At 39.3% G+C, this 27,784-nt stretch overlaps 1 protein-coding gene and 1 non-coding gene across 3 annotated transcripts in view; both read left to right on the forward strand.

Moving 5' to 3' along the window:
• The window catches only part of sema5a (sema domain, seven thrombospondin repeats (type 1 and type 1-like), transmembrane domain (TM) and short cytoplasmic domain, (semaphorin) 5A), a 135,440-nt gene that overhangs the window by 17,376 nt on the left and 90,280 nt on the right, over positions 1-27,784 (forward strand). For both annotated transcript variants that reach the window (XR_001479263.2, XM_015355020.2), the window contains exon 2: positions 18,054-18,263. Coding sequence is in view for 1 of the 2 variants with exons in the window: in XM_015355020.2 (XP_015210506.2) it covers positions 18,122-18,263 (142 nt within the window). In the remaining variant the exon portion in view is untranslated. The remainder of the gene's footprint in view (positions 1-18,053; positions 18,264-27,784) is intronic.
• Positions 22,681-22,785, forward strand: LOC138239476 (U6 spliceosomal RNA). Its single transcript, XR_011189967.1, has one exon. It is a non-coding gene; the product is annotated as a U6 spliceosomal RNA (small nuclear RNA).

The following is a 27,784-nucleotide window of genomic DNA, read 5'->3' on the forward strand; positions in this document are numbered from 1 at the left end:
ACTTTGTTTCCAATATAAGAGGTTATAAAAAATCTATAAACCTGATTCTAACAGCTTTTTAATTACAAATGGAATGCTATACATGGAACATGCTGTCATGAGGCTGATCTGACCGATTCCATACCTTTTATTAATAGCGTCTGCAAACCCTACTTTAAAGTGTTATCATGGACATCATTTTACTTTTCATCTTTCAAATACAAGTATTTAATAAATGTGGCCTTTTCATATTAAAGGTTATGCCCTGTCATTACATGATTAATGGAGAGCACTTCTTTCTCAGTTATCATGCCTTTGATTTTTTCCCTAAGATTAAAAGAAACACTGCATCAGTTCATTGCTAATGTTGTTTTATAATGTTTTAGTTTTGCAAACTGTCACTGCTCAAAAAAAGGAAAACAATCTGCCATGCAACAGATTTGCTGTTCTTCACAGCATGAAATCCCCAGATACAGGGATAAAACATCTTGTCACCCTGCCAAGAGGTTTATCATTACAGAACACAACGTGTCGGTACTGCAGCCACCAGAGCTGAGCCCAGCTGCAGCCAGAGCGCCGAGATTCACTGCAGCTTGTTCTGTGATTGACTGGTGGGGGAAAGTCGCAACAGGTCAAGATTAACCTTAAACAAAATACCCGGAGGCTGAATGGAACAGGCTGGCATTAAGCCCTTCTTAAGTGTTGTGTAAGTGTTAGCCGCTTATTGTGGAAAACTGGCTGTTTCTTCAAGATCATCAAGATCTTCCTGCAGTTTGGTTTTACTATGGAGTGTGGACTCTTGGATAGAGGCCCTCTTCTCACACACTTACTGAAAACTTTTGTAAGAATCTACGATCACCTGTGACACAGCTCTTCCTCAGGCCACATAAGCCAACCGTGCCATAAGCAGCATGTCCTCTTATCAGGATGAAATGCACTGCAGCTGGGTTTATACTGTGGACCACATTATGGTGCTGACTTCCATAGGGCTTTTGTAGTCCACTTTAACCCAGCTTTTACAGGAAAAATTAAAGTCTTTGAAAACTTGAGTATGCGATGATGGTTTTTCGCCTCTTTGTCCACCATCTTCCCGAATTGGGAGATACTGACCCTATCCCACGTGGTATGCCAAACCTTTGAAACAGCTGTGTGCCCCTGCACGCCTGCTGGGACAAATGCACAGTGAAGAGACTGGAGTCTTTTCTTACTTGGATGTTTTTTGCAGATGGACTGGCCTGTTTGGCCAATGGAATAAGTCTCTATCAGAAACTGTCAGTAGCTCTACTGAGAGGCTGCTGTTACTACATTCTCTCTGGAGCAAATTCATTAATTCTGCAGAGGAATGGAGAGCAACAGTTTCTGTACAGGTTTTGTGTTTTTCACACAGGGTATCTGAAAGGATAAATACCCCTGTAGTGCTCTGTGCCCCTGCGGATGACTGTAACAGACTGGGATTTTGTCCTGTTTTAATAAAAACATGCTGTTCCAATGTGACATGAGCTTTCTCTTCCTGATGGCAAACACATTCCAGACTGATTTTCCGAAACCGCAGGGAAGTGGAAGTACAGTACTCACTCGTTCGAGTGATGTTTCTAGCTAGGTTTGCAACTTTGAGCCTGAAAAGATTCGAAGAAAAAAGGTTTGGAAACCATGTATTGCTGACTTTTTCTTCAACACCACTGCTGTCCTGCAGCCCTCCTGCTGATTAAATGGTCCTATATTAAATGAACAAATATTAGTAGGTGTCCGCTTAGAATATTACTTGTATTAGGAGCAGCAGTAAAGGAACCTGATAAAACATTTAACCTGAGGCTGTAGCCTGTACAGGGGCCCGTGGAATTTCCCTGTGTCCTAATAACATAGTCTTACCTTCTGTTGTGTGCACTGTGCACCTGGTCTTTATTCAATTCTAATTTAGAGGAGCAAAGCCGGTAGACACAGTTAAAATAGTTATAGACCCAGGAAAGGCCCTCTGGCGGATGAGGGGTATAGAGCGGTTTTCTCCGGCCTGTCTACAGTTAATGAGAACCACCAAGAGAACAAATCTCCAGTAAACAGTATCTACAACATACAGTAAATGCCAAGGTTAGGTTTTGCAACAACACATGTTGGTATGAAAAGGTTTGTAAGTTACAATTTAAACTCAGAATGTTAAACAATAAAACACCCACCACAGGTCACTTAAATATTATTTTGAGATTTGTAGTTGTACAGTAGTTTGCTTTACGACAGTTTTTTTAGGCAAAAAAAAAATCCAATGAATAAATAGTTCAGATTTCTAATACTCTGTAATTCATCCTCATATTTTGACCCAAGCTGTCACTCAGCATTTCATGGCCTGCAGTGAGCACATCAGCAGCATTGATACTACAAGTTCCTCAGGCTGCATACCGACTCTTCTGTCTACTTGTCCAACGTCTTCTAAACTCCAGACCGGCAGAATTCAGAAATTGGCATCTTTTACTTTTTTACCTTAAATTGCAATGAGAAACCACCTGTTTCCAACTCTGGGGCTTCACATTGGATATCTACAGCACAAAATACAAAGCACAACTGTAATGGACAGTGGAACAAAGTAAAAACAAATTCTAAAACTTTTTAAGCATCTAGGACTTATGTATAAGTTGATTCAAGACTGTATGTTTTGTTTTGTATATAATAAAGGATTTGGAAGTAACAACAGTAGGTGTTACTTGTTTAGCTTGCATGCACAGTTTCTGCAGTTTCCCGAGTGTGAAGGTGCAGGTGCAATTTCATTAAACATTTAATGTTGCCTAAAGACTATAAGCAATAAGCAGGACTATAAGCAATATTACCTTTTTAAACTGAAATTGCTTCCTGACCTCAATACAGAGGTCTGGTGAGCGGAAGATAAGGTTTAATCTCAGAAAAGTGGTATATTGTGCTCAAAATACAGATGTCATTTTTAATATTTTGTTTTCCCCCATCTCTTCTGATTTGCATGGAACACTTGATGAAATATATACTGATGGAAAAAAGAAACGCAACATTTTCTGGAATGAGAATACTATCGTTATAGTTTATGTACTTTCGCAAGAAGTTTCAATTTGTTTCAAGTCATCTGACCAGCAATACAGCTTTTGCAGTGAGGCATTGCAACTTGCCAGTTACACGAAACCTTGTTACGTGCACTTCTACCCAACGAGATCCAGGTGGAACAATGCCTGATCAGGTCACCTTTAAAAAGGCCTCAATTCAAAGCTTAGGTCACTGCAAGTAAAAGGCCACGCTTATAGCAGTCAGTTTTCTGTGCATTCCATAATGCCTTGAATGTCCTGCGGACCGGCAGGACAGATGACTGTCCAAGATCCAGTTGCCTACGAGTGACTACACCAGTGCAGGACTGACACATCAGACTGGTCCAGCTGAGACATCGTTTCTGATCTGCCACCCGTACTGCTGCTGAAACTGCCGACAGACACAATGCCCGCATCAGTGACAGGACAGTGAGGCTCCATGCTGCTGGCCTTAGAGCAGGGTGAGCTGTCAGAGGCCCTCTGATCCATACCTCTTAGACATTATACCCAGCTGGTTTGGGCCAAACAGAGGCTGCAATGGACTAATCAGCAGTGGCATCAGGTCCTCTTCACAGATGAGTCACTCTTCAGCCTGTTCCATGCAGACGGGAGGGCCAGAGTGTGGAGGAGGAGGTGTTGTGTTTTTTTTTCCCCATCAGTATATAAGCCAGCATATACGTCTTGGTTTGTAGTCCCCTTTGTTTCTCACGAGGGATCACTATCTACATTACGAGAGTCAATGTGCCTTCTCTCCTAAGAGGACCAAATATTCGACTGATAAAACATTTCTAACTTGATGTTTTGTTATTGGCTTCATGGAGCTGTGCTAGCAGCCGTAGATGAATAGCGAGGATGTGCACTGGCCTAATGGTTTGTTTTCCACATTCCCCTCAGCCCACTGTGCTATGCCGAGACCAGAGTAATTGCAATTAGGATAGAAGTGAGGTTTCTATTGAAACTGGTCTCAAAATGATAATTTTGAGCATTGTAATAAGGGTCTTCTAATTATTTTCTTCAAGAAATGAAAATCTCTATGTGGCTCTAGAGAAGTAGATAAATCTGTATTTGTTCATGGTAGTGAATGTTTGAATTGTACAAAAGTTGGCTGTTGCCAAAGAGCAATAGTTGTGGAAGTGGAAGTTTTTTAGTCGATATCTAACAAATAGAATACAAAATAGGCAATTTTGTCATGTGACCACTCTTGTCACTCTTTGTCACTGACCATTCTGACTATTCAGTTTCCCAGTTGGAAACACCAAGACTGATGATTACAAATCATGGCAAGCTTTTTCCACCCGCTTATCATTACAGCGGAGTCTTGATCTTGTCCATCTTTCAAGTAGAGGTTGTCTGATCACTAATCCTGGATCCTGTGCACTTTAGGTCTTCCATCTAAAGGTCATGTACTGTATATATGATATGTACACCCATTCCTCAGTAATGAACTGATTCCCTTAAAAACAAATTGCAAATGTTACATCATGTATAAAAAAATTAACTTGCTATTATTACTTTCAAACATAAGAGTTTACAACTCCTTCCTAAGGTTAAAAAACAATCACCCATTATTCTTTAGTTACCTTAAAATGACTGAAATACTGTATATTGTAATAGAATAAAAACCAATATTGCTTGTTTGCAGTAGTTTTTTGACTTATGTAAGTTATGGCTATGAAAATGTTTTTCAACTTTTACAACACTAAAAGAACTTGCAACATGCTTTACAAAATGATGTGTGGTGCCATGGGGGTAGTGGACACCACGCTGGGCATGGTCAGGCTATCATTCTTCCCCGTCACACCCCTTTAAAAGCTCTTTTAGGTTCCTTTTCTTTATCTTATACACATTCTCCTATGACAGTGGTGATCACACTGACCCCCTCATCGGGGGAACAGGAGACATGACTCCAAATTCCACTACTTCTGGGCCCTTTACCTGTTGTCTCACTGCTAGGAACCTCCTGCTCCCAGACCCCAACACATTCCTGCTCCAATAGGCCACTGTTTCACACAAAGCCAGTGCCTCAGACTCCCAGGTCCGCCTCTAGCCCTGACATCCTCTCCTGACTCCACCAGGTTGGGTTACACAAACACACACTACCTTCATCACCGAGTCTGTTCGGCACTACACACCTCGCCGAGACCCAACACACTGTCCCTCTCTAACACACTCGCAACCTCTCTGGCGCCTCAACCTCCGGTTGTGATCTCACAGCTGTCAGGACACCTCACTGTGCCCAGCCACCACTGCACTATCTCCCAGAGGGTGCAGCTAGATAGACCCCACTTCAGTTCCCCGATACCAATGTATTGCCAGGGGGAGGGTCCCTCTTCAACATGCTCTCACACCCCACCAGGATGCTGTCCCTTAAAATCTTTCGATGATCTCATAAAGCTTTGTTTCTTCAGTCAGTCTCCTTGCAGACTGATGTTTTCACTCTTTTCCTCGCGGGCTATTCCTCTCACAACCCCCTCTGGGACTGAAGTCTTTGCTCACTCATACCATACATGGCGGCATGCCCTTCTAACATCGGCCCGACTAGTAGCACTTCAACCCGGCTCTCACAACAGAGCCTCCGCATTTCTCCTCTCACCACTGTAGCGACAGCAAGACCGAGGTCCTGCTGGACCTTTCTCCCTTTAAACCACTTCTACACCTGTCTTCATTCACGTAATCACGTCAGGTGTGGTTTCCATAGCAACGCGCGTCCCTTTAACCACACGCATTGTACCACAGATGTTAAAACTAAGAAGGATCTTCAACAGGAAAAAATCATTGAGTGAGATCTCAAACTGCCTTTTTGTATCAAAGACAGGTCCATACTGTAAATCTTTCCTTACTCAGGGTGAAATTAGTAAGTTTGCATCTTGTGAAAATGCAGTGACTGTTAATTGCATTGTAAATGGAGGTAAGTCATTGTAAAATAAACTCCAGAAATGCAAAACAACACAAATACGCGATACTCCTTGTGTCTTGTATTTAAAAAATACACTACATACAGTACAGACTATTTGAAGTACATTTAAATTAAATCTGGATGCCATGGCAAATGAGTTTGACACCCCTCTGATAAAATTTATTTGAGAATCGCTGTTACGGTTCTTGCCCCAAATGTTGCATTCTACATTCCAGCAGCAGCTTGGTACTAAAAGTGTCAAAATGCTACACTAATAAATTATGCAGGCAAACTTCAAAACAGGTGACAAATTACAAATGGCTCCTTCACACAGCATGACAGATTGATCTGAACTTATTAAAACAATGTGGTTTCAAATTCCGGCTTTTGCAGAGCACTGTGCCCTAAAGGGTAAAACATAATTAGGTTTCATGCTAAATACATCTTTTGTAAAATATGTAAAAGTGTGTTATCACTCTCAGAGACTGAATTAGGCACTTGGACAGCACAATCTATAATTATTTTATACTCACTTATTAAAAACATCCAGCACTAATTTACTCACACTTTGCAGATCTGCAATAAAAACATCCTCTGCATATCAAGTGTTCAGGCTGCAATGGGATTGCAGAACATTCTCTGACATAATTGTAGCACTAAACGGCTTCTACTCCTTACATTGTAAAGAGAGCAATGCTGTACAGACATGCATTTTTGGAATCAGTTTTTATTAGTGCCTTATTTTCAAAAGCAGCAAACAAAATAACAGCAAACTGTTCAATAGAGATATGTTCCCCCTCCAAACCCCCGATTGTACTCCCGCATCCATGTTTCCAGCTAAAGAATATGTGGAGCAGCACTCCAATCTTCTGCCTCAATCCCCCCAATGCTCCAGAACCATGGATCTGAGCAGTAGAGTGTCAATGTGGAAATTCCCAAGACAGCTCCAGGTCTTCCAGAACCAATGGGACAAGACAACCAGATATGTTTTTATTTCTTCATTGAACGAGTGGTGGGTGAGAGCAAAGAATAGCTTTATTCAGAACATTAGACAAAGAAGAAGAACCCCATTTCCAAAACTTGACGAAGTCACTAGGGGTACGTTTCACATAATAAGTAATAGGTTTATTCCATGCTGAAAAAAAGAAGAAAGAGAACACAACGTTTCGGCCGTGGAGCCTTCTTCAGGTGTCAACCACCTGAAGAAGGCTCCACGGCCGAAACGTTGTGTTCTCTTTCTTCTTTTTTTCAGCATGGAATAAACCTATTACTTGTTCCTTTGCAGCCTACGCATGCTGACGCAGCTACCCACCTGAACTACGTTTCACATAATAGCAACTTTGAAGAGTCAAGTACACACTGTAAAAAACATTTAAATACCTCATTTGATAATTAGGATTTTTGGAATCTGAATTTTTATTAACTCAAACATTGCCTCAGGATATTTTCTTTATCAAGTCACTGTTCCAAATAATAACAGCTGCTATGAAATTCTGGTATGAAAGTCTGTAGACGAGTCTATTGGAATGGGACTCCTTAAGTTTTGCCCCCAAAGTCCAGCAGATTTTGATTTGAGTGTGTAGATACCCTGGACCTCCAGGAGGTCCCATAGGCACACATTGCAGAATAGAGCTGTAAGCAAAAAAAGGAAGAAGAGCTTGGAAGCTCATGTTTTGATAATATATCCTGTGGCAAACGAAAACCATCCCCATTTAAAATATTTGCTAGCGTCAAAATCCCCTTACTACTACAATTTGAAGAGGAGAAAGGAGAATTACTTAATGATTGTGGAACATAAGAGAGTGGGAGCGCAGTGTGTTCGGGGGACGTTGAGTCATTCTGCCAAATGTCAAGATGTAAATACGTGTACTTATTTATAGAATTATGAGACCAAAACATAATCTACAGTGCTGAAGGGGAGCATCAGTATAAATTAGATCTTGATACATTATTGAGAGACCAGGCTTTCTTCAAGTGATCTTCAAGATGCAGGACTACCAAGATTTAATCACACTGACAGTGACCTTTGAAAACAAAGATGTATAAATAAAGTTTCACACAGCAAGGTCCCTGTAGATCTTTAACACTGGAAAAATTAGAATTTAATTTGTGGCCATTACCCTTTCCATATGGATTTAAACGTTTGTGGAGGATCTTTTTGTATTTTTTAATTTAAAGAAATAATATATCTCTCCAAAATGAATTTATGTTGACAATCCATCTAAGTGTGGTTGCTATCTATCAGTTAAAAGCAGATTATTTTGGACATTGTGGACAATAACAGGATTTTTAAAACTATTTGCTCTTAATTCTTGTTCAATGATTTTTTATATTTAAAATGTGTTCTATTGAGAGACACAACTTACATACCGTAAGAAAATGTTCTAAAACTGTCCTATAAGGGTGGCTGCATGTCTTTGGTGGATCTTGTGATACTTACAGTAACTAATGGCTGGGGAGAGATTGCATTGCAGTATGCTTATGTTACAGCTGCCGAATCTTTTGCTTTCAAATATACGAGCTGAATGTTGCTGTTCTCGTTTCACTTTTAAAAATGCTTACTGAGCTATGTCTGCAGGACGTTTTTTCATGTACTTTTTAAATCCTTGTTGGATCATGTAAGCAACAGAAAACAATCCTCAAAACACTAGACAGCAGGAGGGGTGTGTTAATCTGTCTCCCAGTCTAGTTGGGACGTGATCCCTACCTTTCCAAGTCTCTGGATCATCTTCTTTGCCTGCCCCCAGGGCAGATGAGCTCTGTTTAAATCTGTTCAGTCCTGTTGGGATGTCTAGCCAGTCACAGCTGTTATAAAGTCCCTCTGTTATTTCTTAGCCATTAACTCTGCTTTTCTATTGTATTTGGCAGATACCACACTGTTTCTCGGTGCAGGGTAAGGTCCGTACCTGCGTGATTAATTGGTCCCGCAGATGCCAAGATATTATTTATTGTGACACTATCTGTAATCTTCATGCTACATGCATTTTTAACACATTTATCTGTGTGTTGGCAGAGGCTTTGGGTGTGGGATTCACACTGTTTGTCATTGCTGTCCTTCTTCCTAGAGGACAGTTACACCAGATGAAACATTGCTTATTCAATAAGTCTGTTAACAATGTTGAGTTTGTGCTTCGTAATTAAAAACTACATTGTAATAATACAAAAATACACCCCACTAAAACAGTAAAGAAACTGCCACTGAACTAAATCATAGAATGAAAAACTGGTATGATATGAGCGATTTCTGTTTGTTCATCAAATTATTTTTTATGGTTATGAACACAATAAAATATTCAGCATTCTGTTAAATCAGTCAGTTGGGTCAACAGATATCCAGATCACAGCATGGTGAGGTTCAGGCAATCTATAGGAAGGAACAAGTAATAGGTTTATTCCATGCTGAAAAAAAGAAGAGAGAAAACACAACGTTTTGGCCGTGGAGCCTTCTTCAGGTGTGAGAGAGACAAGGCAGTAAGCAAAGGTAAAGTAGCGGGAGAACAAAGGCTGGGAGGGAGGAGGAGTGAGAGGCGGGAGCAGGGGACCGAAAGAGAGGCCAGTCAAGAGGTGTGAAGTCAGGATAGGTGTAGGCCTTCAGCCACTCCTCTTCCCTCCCAGCCTTTGTTCTCCTGCTACTTTACCTTTGCTTACTGCCTTGTCTCTCTCACACCTGAAGAAGGCTCCACGGCTGAAACATTGTGTTTCCTCTCTTTTTTTCAACATAGAATAAACCTATTACTTGTTCCTTTGCAGCCTACGCATTCTGACGCAGCTACCCACCTGAACTACTCTATGGGAAGTCTCGCCCCTCCGTCTCTGTCTCACTGGCATAGATTTCTAGGTTTCAGCAAGGCTGAAGATGTTTTCCTTGACAACATCACCTAATTTGCAAATGTTAAAAGACATCTTTTTTGGGGGGAAATACCAAGGATCTTTAATTATTTAGTTCTAAAGCTAATTTAGTTCAGAGAAAGACTAATTTCAAATTAGATTTAGAGAAGCATCATAGATAAATACAATTTCTGATATCCAAGGACATGTTTTAGATTTCACAGCCATTATAAATCCTTCTTTACTAGAGGAATCAGCCTAAAGATCTTATCATGATCTTATCTTATCTCTTAATAAAAATAAGAAGAATTTTCCACAAAATTATAGAACTAATTTAATATTTGTTCTGTGATTTTGATGTAGTTTATGCACTTCAGTGATAAAAAAAAACTAGTAGAAGGAGCAGAACAATTTTTACAGCAAGCCCGTGCAAGTCATATCACAGCTTATAATATAAAGAAACTTCTAAACCAAACTCTGTTCTTTGATTTGTTTTATTTCTCGAGAGTAATATGCTTCCTACTGTATTCCAAGGGTTCTCTCTATATCCAGTTTGTCATAAGTGTGCATGCAATCCTTTTGTTCAATGTTTTTATCCTTTCATTTGTTACACAGGAACCTGAATATTAAGAAGAGGCTGATTTACCTGTTATTAACCCATTGAAAGAATGAGCAATACAAGCATGAGTTCTTCAAAGTCAGCTTTAGATGGGACCCTTGTAACATCACATGTATTACTGAAAAATGTTTCTTATCTTGACAGTCATGTCATCTTCAAATAAGGTTACCTGGTGCATCTGTGTCTTTTGTCTTTAGAATTTTAGAAAGTGAAAAGTTAGGTAAAATAAAAATAATGGAAATTATCAGAAATTATGCCAAGCAACATGCTACTGACAACATCATGAAAAAGTTTGAAAAAATATGATTAACATGAACATAAAATATGTTTTAAACTGAGTATTAACACCAGTTAACAGCCTTATATGGCAAAAATACTGAATACATAAAAAAATACATAAGACAATGTTGTTCATTTGTAAAGTGTCAAATGTTAAACTAACTACCAGACAGGCGGGACTGGCTGAATGGCTTCCTTTCATTTGCAATCTCATTTTTAATACTTTTGCTATGCATTTCTAATTTCAACATTACTTACTGCAATAGGGAGGGCACTCCTATTTCCTACACATTTTGATTGCTAAAATAGCTACAGATATTTTTTCAAAATGTGAACTAAAAGTAAGGTGCTACAAAAACATCCGCCATGCACCTTTTTAAATGCTGTCTTTGCTATTGGTGAGATCAGCTTTTTATTTAAAGTTTCTGGAAGTTCAGAAACAGTCTTGTATAATCAGCAGCTGCTAAATGTCATGTGGCAGGTAGGAGCATGGAAACAAACTTGTTTTATGCTGTGTAGCACTGAGCATGTCATGCAAGAACATATTCCTCTACAGTGACACTTACAAGAAAAAGCTCTTTCAGCTGTTCAAGTCGTGATTGAATGAACATGCATGATCAGGACAAATACTGTACATGGGCTCTGCAATTCCAAGCCAGTGCTGTCACAATGCTGCTCAGAGTCCCGGACGAGATGGGAACCACAGTGATGGAAGTGGAATACATTGTAATACATTGTAAAAGAAATACATTCAAATTCAGACATCTTGGCTACTTGTGTGTTTTAGCTGGTGCAGTTGGAAGCACTTAATTGGTAATGAGAAAGAGCCCTAGAGGACTGAGGGAAGTGAAGAGGCCGACGCTCGGGAGCAAAGCGGAGACTTAGCTTCTCCTTGCCAAGTGCTGCTTACTGGCATCCATCATACATTATAAATCAGCTTCCCATGTCTCCAATTGTGAGCAAGTGCTCTTCAAATAATAACCACACACAAAAAACTAATAAAAGCGGTAAAAGCTTTATTTCTACCACAAAGACAAAGACCGGACCATTTAACAAGAAATCCCTCGTTAGTGTTTGGTACCTTTATGTCTGCAGATCTATATCCTGATAAGAATCTGGTCTTATCAGGATAGCAAAAGCAAAACAGATCTGTCCCATTGTCATTTTTACATTGCCTGAGGTCTTCTGAGACACATTGTCACTGTGCCAGCTCTTTAGAAACTGGAAGAGGTTCCTTTAAAGGTTCGGCATTGTAAGCAAGCTGCTATTTTGTTCTAGTTTTATGAGTTTGAGCTCAGTTTGTCCTGGAGCAGGTCCAGTGGCCTCAGGCTGGTGAGCCAGTGCTAAGATTTTTAACCTGCATCCAGTAAAAAGCCACTTATCTCCAGTCTGGTCCCTGAACTCGGAGCCTAGAGGGGTGTCTGGGTCCCACAGCTGTATTTATATACCTTTGTGTCACTCGTCAGCCCTGAAGATAATTGTCAGTATACATCTCCTTGCTGTGGGAGGAGAGTAAGAATGTTAAAAATAAAAGGAAGAGAATTTGAAGCCTCAAGGGAGCTAGGGTGGGACCGAAGTAAATTGCTGGGTGCGCTGTCCCAGATTTAAGAAGTTGACGGAGTCTGTGGTTGGGAAGCCTGTATTTATTTTAAAAGCAATTAACCCTGAACAATCTGGCAACTGATCCTTTGTTTTCCTTTTCTTAAATATTGTACAAAAGTTTGATCTTTTTGCAAATATTATTTTGGACCCAGTTTGAGCTTCTGAGCTCTTCTGTTGGCCTCACAAAAGCAGGTGTTAAAGTGTATACTGTACATTCAGTTTCAGAATAGTAGTCCCAGAAATGTCTTTTTTTATTTTCTCTTTCTCAAGTTCAAGGGTTTTGTAATAATAATAGTGTGAGGCTGAAGCAGGAATGAACCTCGGCCTTCAGCCACTCTGTCTGTCTATAGTTCTGCTGTGTGGGGAGCGGTCTGGGCTGCTGGGGCAGTTTTCTGAAGTGCTTTCTTCTGAGCACTTTGTCTGATCCTCAGCGGGGAGTGATCTGACTGAGTGATGGGATTTGGTTTTGCCAAGGCCAGAGAAAAAAAACTTCTACTGGGAACAATCAGCCAGGCTCCTTGGAATTGCTCCATTGCTGATGAAAAATCATAAATGTTTGTCCCGTTGGATGTCAGATAATGTATTGGAGGTGCTATTGTAGTAGCTTTGTTTTTGTTTGTGATGAGCTCTTTTAGGTCTGATAATCATCAGACCATACTGAGATTCCATGTTTATTCTTTAGATGGAATGGGAACTGTTGAAATATTTATAAGGGCTAACAAGAAGGAAGTTATGTCTACATGCGAGTACCCATATAGGTGCACACAGCTATATGTTAACACATACTGTACACTGTGTCCATACTGTAGTTCTCCAGTACAATACAATATTCTCATATTTGATGCTAGCACTGCAGGACCCCAGACAGTGCAATAAACAGCCTACTTTAGGTAAGCTTTTCTTTGATGCTTTCAAAGGGTCTCAGACAAAGGGCGTATAATTAAATGTTATTTCAATCAAAGACCTCAAATAGCTCTCTTTGTAATTGAAATGTGGCATCTACCACTCAGCGGACAGGAAGTAAAGAAGCATGAAAATAAACCAATGTTTTGGAGTTGAGAAAAGCAAGAACATGGAGCATGACACCGAAGTGGAAAATTTGGCCATATTACAGTGCTATCTTTTACCACAGAAACATCTTTCAGCTTCCAGAACCACAGTATTTTTTTTTTCTTCTTTGGGTTTTTGAGTGTCATAAATGTGTTTTGAAATTATTTAGGATACACTGGCAGATGCAAGTCTCTTAAAGAATAATTTTTCATTCTGTATCTTGTGTGTGTGATTGAAATGCTTTGCAAGACGTTTCTTGCTTTGTGTGTTTCTAATAATAAAACCTTAATTTTTACCCTGAACAAAAATGAAAAAAGACTTTTTCTCTGGCAAGGTCCAGTAGCTTACTTTTCTACATTGAGATGTCTTGGCTGAAAGGTTGAGCAAGAAAAGACTGGATTATCTGTCCATCACACATTCACACATGTGTTTGAACAGATGGGAATTTCTTCTTTATACAGCTGAGAAATATCTCATGAATGTGTAGAGTCTGGGAAGAATGGGATCTGTAAGAAGCATAATATTTACCTTGGAAAATCCATATGCTTTGTAGTGGTGACATTCTTAACAACGCAGGTATTTACTTCAGATTTCACATAATAAATGAAGTAAAACAAAACAACAATCTGTCCACCTTTCAATATTCCAGAATACTTGCAGTATATTTGACAATGTTTTAAGTGCTAATTGACAACATCTTATTTCCAAACAGTGAATTTATGCTGTTAAATCACATTGTGCAGTGACCAATATTGATTTTGCCAAGAGATTATACTGTATGTTGTTTTTTGCTCTCCTGAAATTATACAAATCTGTCTCAGATTGATTTATTCTGTCTGAGCCCAGACTTTCAAATCAGAGTTGCCTGAAGCTAAAATTGATAGGTGGGAATAAAAAGATTACACTAGAAATTGCAGCTCTTCATTGGGGACACTATTAATCAATCTTACCTCTCTTGTCAGCCTTCTATTATTATACATCATGCACATCCAGCTGTGAATACTACCCAGGGTGAGGTCAGTCCTCAGGCTGAGATCTTCTTTCGAAGACTGAAGAAGTCTTAATCATTCAGCAAAGCTTGGACTAAATTACCCAACACTCACACAAAGGGTGTTTTAGTATATCCAGAAGAAAACCTTCATGACCATAATGGTAACCTGATGATCAAATGCTACAGAATTTCTCCTTCCTTAGTTTTGAACATTAATATATTTATCTAATCTTGAGATTTGAAAAGCACAGCACATAAAATTGACCTTAGAATTAAAAGTGATAAATAGCAATTATACATTTGTTGATTCTTAACTTCTAAAAGTGTTATAATTAATACAGATTAAATGGTGAGTCACTTTTCTAATCTTTTAAGTAGAATATGTATGCATATTATTTTGCCTCTTGAGTTCTGAAATGCAAGGTCAATATTGCTCTTCTATAAGACAAGGTTTTAATTGTTATCTTATGTAATTTTATTCCATGGTCTGGAATAAAATCAAAACTTAATGTTTAGCAATAAAGAGTGGAAGAAAGTTTGAAAACAAAATTATCCCACTAGGTTTAAAAAGGACACAAGAATATGCAGACTTGTGCATTATTTTTTGCAAATGATGACCCAATTTTTTTAAACCCTAGCTAAGGTGCTCTGTCATTTCTATTGCTTAGATATACCAATGAATACCAAGTACACAAAATCATTTGAATTGTCATGGTAGACTCCATTCAGGAAATGTCAAAATGCCCTCATTTATTCATTGACCACTTTGATTAAAACCATTCAAGCTGAGCTTCAGACGTCAACCTTTATATGCTAGTAATCAGATTAGCAGGAATAAAAGAACTACAGTGGTCTCCAGGAAGATAATGGCAAAACAAGTGCAGTTCAAAAGCAGTCCCATTTTTCAGTGCAAGGATGCAAAGACTCAGTTAAGCCTTTTAGGTTTTGCTTGGACATTTGTGTGGTGTGTGAGGAATTTGGCACCAAGTGCTCAGTGTAGTTTGTTATCAGATATTGTCGATGTGCCTACAGGCCACACATGCACTTTAATTTTCCTTAGTCTATTGAGTGACAGTCAGGTAAATTGAATTTTGTGCCATCTAGCAGAGGTATAATAAGAGCTGCAAGATTAGAAAAAAACAGAGTATTTGTAATTTAGTCCTTTTTTCCTTTTGTTCTCAGTATGAATTACCCTGTTCTAAAAACAAACAAAATAAATCAAAATCCTTTTAATTAAAAATATATGATTTTCTGTCAGGAAACCTTTTAAATAATGAAGAACAGGGGGGGTTATAATTATAACATTATGTATAAGGCTTGTTATCACCCTGAAAACAGGTGCATTTTTTAAATCTGTTTTTTCCCCATTTGTGCAGAGTGCATGGAATAAGATTTAGAGAGACATTTGTAGAGTAGCTGTCAAGCTGACATCTATACTAAAGCAGAGGACACATTCTCTGCACTTCCTTTGTGAAAGGTTTATAAAAAGAAACATAAGAATTCAATAAAGTCAGTATTGTGTTTTATATAGAACTGTGCAAAAGACTTCAACTTCAAGGTTCAACTTCATTAATGTTTTATACAGTAAGAGTTTTGACTGTTATTAATACAGGTTAATTTGTTTGTCATTTAGCATCTTTAATGCAATTTGATCAGAATCTTCAACACCTTGATCACAACAAACTCAAGGTCAACTACTTATGAGCAGCTAATATGAAGTGTTGTAACAAATTCATAAATGATCATTCATTCATCATTTGCCAAACAAATATAATTAATGTTGGGCATTTCTTGTCTTTAACATAATATGTTTCACACTTCATATACAAAAGTGAAAAAGCTACTTTTTGCACTATAAAATACAGATCACCACAGACCTTTGTTTCTGCACAAAGGATGAACATTGAATAAAAAGACCAGAACAGTGAAAATATGTCAGACTCTTGCTCAGCAGTTTATTACCTCAAGAAATAAGTGAGGACAATAATGCTGATTACAAGATCATAGCCTGGACACCTATACAAACAGACTAATACTTTTTATAATTATTTTATAGAAATTTTAAATATTGTGGGAAATAAACATGTTTCATACATGCAAAGCAGTTACTGGGATGCAGAGGTAGCCTGAGCACAGCTGGTCACGAAAGTTAGGAAAGAACAGTGGAGCTGTGATGAGCCTGATTGAAAGATTCATTCTGCTTTTGGGTTGGTCTGGCCAGTTACCCTTTGCATGTGGGCCTCTGTAGCTCTCCTTTAGTCCCGTTTCTTCAAGCATACCTCACGCTAGAGGACTGTGCATCCCAGCTGCAGCTGTATGCAGTGACTGCTGATCATGTGAGCAGAATGCTGTCCCGGCTCAGGGGGCAGTATAACTGTCAGGAGTGTCACAGTCACTTGGGTATTGGGTTATTGTTGGCCCTCATTGCTTCTTTTCAAAAATGAATGAAATGCTTCCAGCCTGGCATTTTCAATAATAGTTACTGCTCCTGGGTTTTTAAATAAGTGTATCTTTTTCTTTTTCTTATCTGATGGCAGAAAGCAGCTGAAGAGCCCAAATGCAAAACAAAATCTCTTCAAGTTCAGGTTCTCATTTATTTGTCATTCCAGCCATATACAAGTATACAGTGGAACGAAATATCGTTCCTCCTGGTCCACAGTGCAAATACAGACAGGACACTGACATATACATTGTAGACAGGATACACATAGTGCAAATTAAAAGGCAATGCTGTACATAATATAATATATACAACACACTGGGGGGATTTAAACCCTGGTTCTGGATTTGGAGTGGGTACAAGTAGATTCCAGGGTGTTGAGGAGCCTGACAGCCTGGGGGAAGAAGCTGTTACAGAGTCTGGTGGAGCTGGCCCATACACTGCGATATCTTTTCCCAGATGGTAGGAGGGTAGAGTTTATGAGAGGGTCGGGAGGGGTCATCTACTATACTGGAGGCCCTGTTTAAGCAGCGTTTGTGATAGTTGACAGAAATGGAAGGGATGGAGGCTCCAATGATCTTTTCAGCTGTTTCCACAATCCCTTGCAGGGTCTTTTGGTCTGAAGCGTTGCAATTCACAAGCCAAACAGTGACACAAATGGTCAAGGTGCTTTCAATGATACCTCTGTAGAAAGTGGTAAGAATGGGCAGGGGGAGGTTTGCCCTCCTCAGTCGCTGCAGGAATTAGAGACGCTGCTGTACTTTCTTGGCTAGGGAGGTGGTGTTGAGGGACCAAGTGAGGTTAGGATTAGGGTTAGAGTTCAGTTGAAACTTCTGAACATGTTTTATTCTGCTGTATCATGCTGTGTTAAAAGATTAACTTTTGACTCATATTGGTCAAAATCTAAAGAAGTGCAACACTTTGGCAGGCTCATGGAAAATTGTGACTAATATACAGTATCATGTCGGCAGGCGGTCACTGACTGCAGAAACTGACTACACATGAGTTTGGAGAACTAAGGTCCCTGCTCGACACGACATGGAAAACATAATTGTGGGTTCTGAAGGACTAATGCTTGAAACGTTTGGACACGGCAGCCACAATGGAAGACTGAATTAAAGACTGGGGATTGTCGGGTTGAATTAAATAGCACATAACTGGAACAGTCTGCCTGGTCACCTTGTCAGTCCCACAGGAATATTTTCTGTCCTATTTCAGGAGTACTCTTGTTCCTAATAAGGGAACAACGACTCTGGTATTTCCTTGTTTAAACGTGTTCTCTTGCACGGGGGACGCGCTCACGTGACATGTGTCTGTCGTTGCGCCTGCAGGTCTCCTCTGCAGATGCGCAGCGCCCCGTCCGGCCGCCTGAGGAGAAGTGAGCAGCGCCAGCACACCCATGGCTCTGGCCACAGGAGGCGGCCCGGCCAGGCATCTTCTGTCCCTACAGGGGCTGCTGCTCCTCCTGTGCAGCAGGGCAGCCGGCTGGACCCAGGATCCCCAGTGCCTCAGGGCCGAGCACCCGGTCATCGCATTCGCAGGTGAGCCCAGCGGGGAGCGAGAGCAGCGCTCCTCTTCGGACACTGTGGTGTGTGGCACTGTCGGCTTGTGGAACTGATTACTAGGACTCCTGTGGGAACACATTGGCTTAAATAGCTGCCCCCCCACCTTCCTTAAAATGATTTGTAATTTGTTCTGAACCTAAATAACACGATTAGTTCCTGATCTGAATACAGCACTGCCTTTTGAACAAAATATATCTCTCATAGATAAAAGTAATGCAGCTGTTAAAGTAGAAATTGAAAATATTCTGGTAAGATGTTGTTTTTTTATTTTTGAGTTTTTGAGATGCAGCTATTGGGTTTATTTTTGTGGTTATGAACTGTATACAGATGTGTCTCTTATACTTTGAATAAAATATAAAACCAGAATTATATTGAGCTTGACTCTGCAACAGCTACTCTACTGTTGTTCACCTTTAATTACTCATAGGTTTGGATAGAAACATCTGGCCAATAAATACTTACTGTTACTATAACTATCGGGAGTGGGTGTGCCTTTAGACTCATGACTGACAGGTTCAGAGACTGCAGTTGTCCCCTGAGTAAGATGATACTGTACCCCAGTAACTCCAGTCCACTCAGCTGTACTGTATATGTGGGGAGCAGTATTGCTGGGGTCCCATCCAGAGGGGAGTCACATGCTCTCTAGTCCGATTTGTCACGCCCTCTGCAGCCAGAGGGCGCTCCTTCTCTGTCCTGTCCCTAGTTTCCGGTCTGCTGTCCTTCCTGTCCCTCTCTTTCCCTTGGGCTATATATTTCCGGGTCTTGCACTCTGTCCTGGCTCAGCATTGATGTTCGGATGTCCTGAGACCCGCCTAGCACCAGGACGCCCCACGTCCGCTCCCTGAGGGCATAGGTTTCTATATGGCATTCCTGAACTCTTTGCACAATGAGCCCGGGCCTTTTTCCCGTCTCGCCGCTACGCATATGGGTCTTTTTCTGCTCTCCTGCTCCCCACGGTTAGTCCCTTTGGACGTCCGTGACACGATTAGCATTACAGCAACCAGGATGAGCTCCTTCCTAGTGAGTCACTGTGGACTTGATTGTATTGGATTGTCTTAATTGTGTAACAAGTATTTATAGCTTTATAACAGTTGACATCTATAGATACAGAATTATTTCCAGTTTACTTTATTGTATTAAAGGGTTTATTCTATTTGTCCAGAATACCTTCAGGACGCATATAGTATGTATAACATTTGTCAGAGATTATATTTCCTAAGAATATACATTTGTTTTGATATATAAATAATGAAAACCATTTACTGCATGTTTTAGATGTTTTACCAACTCGGTAAACACCTTACATTAGTTTGAATTATTTTAATGAAAAGAGAGACATAACCAACACCAGCTTAAAGAACAGGCCTGGTCTCTACTGCAAGATGGTCTGTATAAGGTCCGTAATGCTGGTGCTCATGGAGAGAGCAAACCGTTTCATTGGCTGACAGTAACTGAACTGAAGAACACGGTTAACATTTCCTGCCAGCATCAGGCTTCCAGGCAGAGACATACTTTCCCATCTCTGACCTTGGTAGATGGGTCAGCTCAATGTGCAGAATATTGAGGTTAATGATCCCATTGTGGTGAGTGACAGATCATCTAACACAATTGCCTTTCTCGTTGGATTCTGGGACAGAAATCCAATGGTTCCTTTTCTTTCGATCGTTTGTTTCCATAATGTACATTTCCAGCCTCAATTCCACTCCATTACTCTGGTCTGCTCCACTGGCTCTACAACATGCCTCTGATTAATTAAGTGCATTTTCATAAGAGGTTTTCTCTGAGAACAGTGAAAGGAAGGTAGTGGCTCTGATCTATTTCTTTGGCAAATGCAAACAATATAGATGTGGCTGTGAACCGCAGGAGGTGAAACTCTTACCTGAGCAGCTGTCTTTGTTGTTGTCTGTATTGGCTTTGAGAGTCTGAGGAAGTTCACTGTGCACTTTTAAATTGAAATATGAAATAGTCCTCTGACAGTAGAAGCACTCTTCAAGTCCTTTTGTCTGTGGGTATTAAACGGAACAATTTTTTAAAGTATAAACAACATTTTAATAAAACACCACATCATTTTGGATTTAAGTACTTTTTCTATTACTTCAAAGAATGAGTTCCTGGATCACAGCATGTTGAAAAATGTACTGTGATATTGCAAATTATTCTTAACATAAAAATATACTCAATACAAGACAGACTGCTGTAGGAACTTTGTACAGAATAAATACCTTATAAATAGCTTTTAATGTTTTACCTTTGAAAGAAATTGCTTTCTTAGCAGAAACTCTTCTTTACTGTTACTTCTATCTTTTCAGTAAGCAACGTTTTTTTATCTCCACTTTGGAACAGAAAAAAAACTTAGCAATAGTATTTGAGGAACAATTAAAATCAGTCAGGACACAGGAACAGTCAAACACTAAAAGAAAGCTGTACTGGGCACTATTTGAACCTCAAATTAGAAAATAATTTTTGAACTATTTCCACTTCTTCATCCTAGCATTAATCCCGCATCGGCAGGGTTCGTTTGTCGGCACGCCCGTCTCCATTTGGCGCGGTCATAGGTGTCCTCCGGGATCGATGTTCACTTTCGGCATGTTTTGAACTATTTCCACTGACGTGCTGGAATTGTGATCGAATGGTACCTGTGAGTGCACTGTGCCAGTAACTTGTGTTACTTTGAAAGACTACAAAGACTTCATCCAGTTGATTACACTGTCCAGACATATTGCAGCTTTGCATTAAGAGACTCTTCCTGTTCTGTCTTCTGCTCTCCTGACCCCTTTGACCTATAACCCTGAACTTACCCCTCATGTGAAGACCAGCACAACAGACCAAATGGGGAAATATTGCCACCAAGGTTTCTTTAGATTGCTATGACTTTATCAATGATAGAATAAATAAAGCAGTTGTGTGACATCCAGGATCATACATTTCTTTTAATGAAAAGGATGCTTCTTGGTTTTAAAGCTTTAATCACGGGTTTGGCTGATTTTGCCATAATAATACTTCCATGCTTGTTATATTCCTTTCTGCATGAGGTCATTAATTACATGGAGAAGAACTGACTGCAGCTTCAGTATTGTAATGCCTGGCTGGTTTCCAAAGTTTATTTATATTTTCCTGAAATAGCATCACGGTGATGAAATGAAAGTGCCATTTCCAGTCTGCTTAGGTATTCACATTTGGGTATCGGAATACATGCATGTATTTGTCTCTTGTCTCCAGCGATAGGAGATTTTATTATTTGAACTGAAGCCTAGAGGAATTTTAGAGCAAGTTCCTGAAGCGTCATGCTAGTTGCCTCCAAAGTCAACAGCTGGCCAAGGAAGAATTTGGAATTAATTTGCTATAATGAATTAGCCCACTGGCTACTCTAGCAGTAGTCTGCTCATGACGAGGCAGAAGCAGTGCACAAATTGTCAATGATCTCCCCCATAGGCTATTAAAAGAAAAGCAGGTGCATAAATTAACAACACTGTGCACAAGACACAGAGTAAAAAGAAAAACTCACAAATTCTAAAATAAATCAGAGGTTCAAAAAAGCCATCTACACAAACTTGAAATAGAACACTGGAACCACAAGCAGACAGGTTTTATGGCCATCATTCCCAGAAAGAAGAAATAAAGCACTGCTCCATGCAGAATTGATATTGACAGGTCTTTGAAAACAGTGACAAATGCAATATTAGTGGTGTGATTTACATTTACAGTATTCTGTCTCTCAGTTATTTATTTGATTTCTGGTCTATGTTGAGAATGGGTTGTGAAGATGTATGGGGTGGATTGCTGTTTATTATTGGCTTATGTTGTATATTTGTATTGTATGTCCTTTAATTGTATGAGCTCAACAAAGCAAATTCCATGCAACTAATTATTATAGCAATAAAGAATTGCACCCTTGAACACAATACCAATGAGGAGGATGTAATGAAAGCAAAAAACATCATTAGTTTAACTTGTAGTTTGTACATACTAATCTAAAGACATGATATCACCTGCATCTCCCTTTATTAAGTAAATCATTCTTTACCCATTTGTTTCTACAAGCAGTGCTGTCTTTTTTGATTGCTGCAGGAATTCATGTCATTTTGCACTTCAGAGCGTTGAGTCTGGAGTCTGGGGTCAGTGTAGGCTCTCCGTTCTCTACTGAAGTAGTGCCTCTTTTTCTCAGTTTTACGTTAACTTCCATGTTGTTTCCACTTGTCTCCACTGCTTAATATTTTGCGGTTGCTTCTGAATTTTATTTTTCCACTGGATGGACTTGAAGGATTCTGATTGCTGGGATCAGGCTGAGCTGTGAAGATGACCACAGTGAGACTCGAACCTGCACCTCCAGGAGAGACTAAGATGGCATGGCTATCCTGATATACATCGGAGTATGTCGGCAGCACATTTACATTTATATATCGGCAGCAAATATTCTTAAATTGGAATGATACATAGAAGATTAGCATGGCCCCTGCTCAAGGTTGACACGGTGACTGGAAGGTTGCCGGTCCAAATCCCGAGGCTGGCAGAGGAATCCTGCTCCGTTTGGCCCCTGAGCAAGGCCCTTAACCCCAACTGCTCCAGGGGCGCTGTACAATGGCTGACCCTGCCCTCTGACCCCAAGCTTCTCTCCCTGTTTGTGTGTCTCATGGAGAGCAAGCTGGGGTATATTAAAAGACGAATTCCTAATGCAATAAATTGTATAGGGCTAATAAAGCAACATTAACATTACAATTCCTCCTTTTTCCTTTGCTGACAGTAAAAAACAGTACATTGCATCTGTGATCTGCTGTGTTTTCAGGAATCGTGATACTATTATCCTAATACTTTAGCTTTCAGTTTAGCTTTACCAGTTGACTTTTTCAATCAGTCTCCACATTCCCTCCTATCTAGTGCTTCTCTGTGTATGACTGATTGTTGTTTGCATCTTCTATCATCCCGAAAAGTACAACTTTCTAAGGTGCATAAATAGGTTTATTTATATTTATGAATTTAAGGGAAAGCAGATCACTGAATGCACTGACCCCTGAATGTGTAACAGATTTGTAAGTATAAAGGGCCAGAGGAGGTTGTACTTCAAACACTGTAAAAGTGAGTCAATATCCACATATAGCTTGAACAGCATATATTATGGGTGTGAATTCCCAATTAAAGAAATGGCAAGTAAAACTGCTATGTACCATCTGTGAAGCTAAGGCTATACTGTTTCATAAACAAATACTGTAAACCCTACATTTGAATTGAGTACTGTGTCTCCCATATGTACCACATAAAACACATCTGAATCAGTGTAAAATGCATAGAAAACAGTGCTATAGGACAGTGGAAATAAAAACACTAAATATAAACTGCTTGGGATGAAAACTGTTGTTTTTTTTACCACATCATGCTGCCTTGGCACATTTTTCCAGTTTGGATCTTTTGAGGTGACCGATTGTTCCAGTTGCATGCTGTGGTCCTTTATTGTGGGGTTTAAACTTAGAAAATGCTTACTTCCCAGAAGGGGTGTGACTTGTTTGGACTGACCAGGGTTTGGGCTGTCCTGCAGAGCCTTGTCTGTGTGCGAAGCTGCAGCAGGACCACAGCCAGTGCAGGCCTGGCTTCAGCTCTCCCAGCTGGTAAAACCTCGGAGGTACAGTATGCCTTCACCTAGCCTGTTTTTATTCAGAGATTAAACCTCATTCTGCTTTGTTAAGGGGGTAGTAAACTAAGGCATCTAGGCACTAGATTCTGACTGGAACAGAGCAGTGAGGTTCATTCATTGATCATTTGGAACTGGTCGTTTGCCAATGTTGTGATCCATTGAGCTGTATAATTAACTTGCATGATTCATATTGGGTTGATTACTCTGTTGACATTTGGTCAGGTTTTTCTTCAAGACACATTACTTAAAAAGAGAAAAGGCTCTTCCAGAGACTGTCGGCAGTTATGTTCAACCTTTGAAATATATTAAGATTAATTTAGTCAAGGGAAATGCAAAAGGCATTTTGAACCCTGGGATACATTTCATGCAGCTTGTGTAGGACATGATCTGAGCCAAGTTTCTCACTTAAATGAGGAAAGGTGACTTTGTAGGCATTACAGTAGCCTGTGTGTTGCTATGTTGTGTGAATCAGAATAATGTTTTTGCCTGATGTTTTTAAATTTTTCAGAATTTGGAAGGTGTGTACAAACATTTGTCACTATATTTACATTTGTTTGCTTGCAGACCCAACCTCTTGAGGTATAATTACAGCACTCAGGAACAGCATCAACATTGACTAGAGACAGACCAACACATCTGTGCTGTCCGTAATGGTGATAATTGGATATTGGAGAGCACCCCACCATGCACATCTCTTTAAAAATACACATCTTACGTTTTATTTAGTTTTTGAGAAAACAATTTACTTTTTCTCCCACATGCTTATATTGTAGGAGAAAATATTATCTTTGGCCCCCAAACTGTAATCTTGTAAATGTCAAAAGTGACCTTGCAGTTCAACTGGGACCTGGATGTGTCCCAACACGTGTCTGGTTTTTAGAATATTAAATTGCATGCTTAATAATTGATGTAACTGTTCAGTGAGAGAAAATAAAATTATCAAGTTGTTTTCATCATAAGAAATTCACTTTCTCATAATCTTTTCTTGTTATAAATTCAGTTCTTAATAAAAGGACTCCTGACTTCAGGAAAGTAATTGACAATTTTTCTTTTTTTACTTTATTATTTAATGGGTGCCATCACTAATGGTATTGCTGTCGCTGTGCTCATTCATGTTCCATGTAGTTAATGGTGAGATAGTGTGAATGCATCTGGACGGATGGTCTCACATCACAGAAGCTGTTACATTACAAGTGTTTTGTCTCAGAGTGAAATATTACGAAATGTATTGTATCAGGGTGTAAAGTTAAATGGTATGGATTTTTCCCATGGTTTGGTGTAGTATATAGTTTCAATAAACTCCAGCAGGAGAAAAATTCCCAGTGACCGGTGCTTCCCTCTCTCCCCATGTGGTGTGCAGCACTTACTACCCTGTAAGGCCCCAAACATATAGTCATATCCGACATAAACGATTGCTGTTCTCTGTTTGCAATATTTTTTTTCTTTCTTAACAAAATAATAACTAGGACTTGAACAACTGAAGAGTTGTAGAGAGGCCATGTGCGGCCAAGTGTGAGTTCTTGGGTGTCTGTTTTGGGAGGTCAGTGCATGTAAGCAGGCATTGATCAGAGTTCCCACTGCCCCGTAATGATTATACAATAGTGGAATACTTTGATTAGACAGCCACATAGAACCCAACTCTTTTCAAAAGGTTTTCTCTAAATATTTTCACCACAAATTATGTTTTAAGCAGCCAGTGGTGTACATCAGACATTAAGCTCTGACTCTGAAATTTTCCTGCCCTGTAATATAATATTTAGCGAGTTGTTACTTTAGAGGTTTTCCTCTCCTTAATATGAGTGTGACTGGGATGAATTTAATTTTGAAAAATGCAGTAAAAACATTAGCTTTCTTGAGATTTTTACACACAAGCTGTGTAGTTTAAATCCTTTTTTAGTTTAATGTTAATGACATACTAATGAAAATTCAATGTTATTTTAAACAGGTCAGTCTTGTGTAACACTGAAAAAACTTCTTTGAGATTAAAGTGAACATGGCATGCAGTTGTCAAAAGGCCATCTTTTCTCAAAGTGATTGTTTAATCTTTTCACTTAATGTGTCAAACTTTCTGCTGTTCAGATATGTCTTCTCTGGCATGTTTTCAAACAACGAATATTGAAACATTGTATTTTGCTGTGGGGTTGAGAAAGAATTCCATACTCATCCTGGCCAGGGGCAGACTAAGGAGACGTTTCACCCTAATGAGAAAACACCTAGTATTAGAAGGGACAGTAAGTGAAATGTGGGATTATTAAAGTCTATACTGAATTAAATTAGTGTCCTGCTTCACAAAAAATGTAAAAATGATTAATAAACCTTCTCAAGTGCTATTAACAACCAGATGTGCAGTCTTTCTAAATATCATTAGTTGTCTGTTACACAATAACAGCATACAGTAATTTGTGCTTATTTATGTTTTATTTTCAAAATATTTTGTTTTGCTTAATGAAAGGTAGGTGAATATGTGGGATGTTTGTGAAGATTCATAACACTATCAATCACCCCATTTTCACATTTAAATGGAAGTTTATACCAGATCTATTTAATACAAACCCAGATATGTAAAGAGGTTTAGACATTCATAACATCAGTGGATTCTCTTCATGTTTGTAATAATTTGTGACTGGGATTGGATATGACAGATTGATGATACGTACATGCAATTTTAAATAGCAAAATAATCACTCAAGCACACAGTTAATGATCTGTCTAAAAACAGAAAGAAAACCTTTAGAATTAGAAATGTATTCCTCTCCTGGATGATATACTAAATATTGTTTAACAATTCACAAATTATCCTTTTAAGAAACAGATGTCTTAATTTATTTCTTTTGAAGTGAAAATTAAGCCTCTTTTAGAGAGTCCCTCAAGCAGGGTTTTCAGTCCCAGAGACGTTTATATTAATGCAAAATATGTGGAGAACCGTGTTTGCAGTCCTATCAACTGATCTTGCCTTATGTACATGAATGACAAGGGCACCTTCTGTTCTGGCTAGTGAAGGAATGACACCATTCTTTGGCTTCCTCCCATGTTTTATACATGAGAGTCACTTGTGAGAAAGGCTGGAAAAGTATTTTGGTTTCCTGAGACACAAAACTCAGAAAAAAAGATAGGGAGGCTTGACAATTACTTTGGTGTGTTTGAAACTTGAGTGGTTGGTGACAGCCTGGAAACTTGAAGACCATCAAGTGCCAATGAGAGAGGGAGGATTCAGGAGCCAGTCCTCATATTCCTTTAGTTAGACAGGGCAAAGGCCATCACGTCAGTACTGCGACACTGGGCTCTGAACTGCACTGAGAAACACACCGTTCAAGTGCCTGTCCAGTTTTTTTTTATTGGCTGTTTTCAAGAAGCATATTAATCATTTTAATCACATTTCTGTTGAATGGCCTTCAGCACAAATCACTGATGATTGGTTAGTTGGAGTCAGTGAATCACAACCCTCAGTAAAATCCTCCAACGACGGCTCTCTTCTCATTGCAGAAAAAAGTAATTATGACTAGACTGACAATTTTTCATTTTCAAATACAGAAGTGTCATCCAGACACCCACTAATTTATATTTTAAGTAAATGTACCAATAAATGTAAAGCAGCTTTTAAAGTTTCTCTCTCTCTCTCTCCTGTGACTGAGAGAGACAATTAGATCACCTAATTTAAGGTCTGTAAAGTCTTTCTTACTTGAAACTACACGTTGTATTTAAATCTCCCATAACACTCTTTATTTGTGGGTCTTCAGTGGCTTTTCCAACCAGACTTACCAGCAGCCTCAGGCCATTCTTTTACTGTAATTTAGGTTAGATGTCTTCAAACAGAATACATACTTTACTGCTAAAAGCAGCACTCAGAAAACCCCAAGGACAACAAGCATAC

The sequence above is a fragment of the Lepisosteus oculatus genome, chromosome 6 (assembly GCF_040954835.1).
Source record: "Lepisosteus oculatus isolate fLepOcu1 chromosome 6, fLepOcu1.hap2, whole genome shotgun sequence".
Lineage (NCBI taxonomy): Eukaryota > Metazoa > Chordata > Actinopteri > Semionotiformes > Lepisosteidae > Lepisosteus > Lepisosteus oculatus.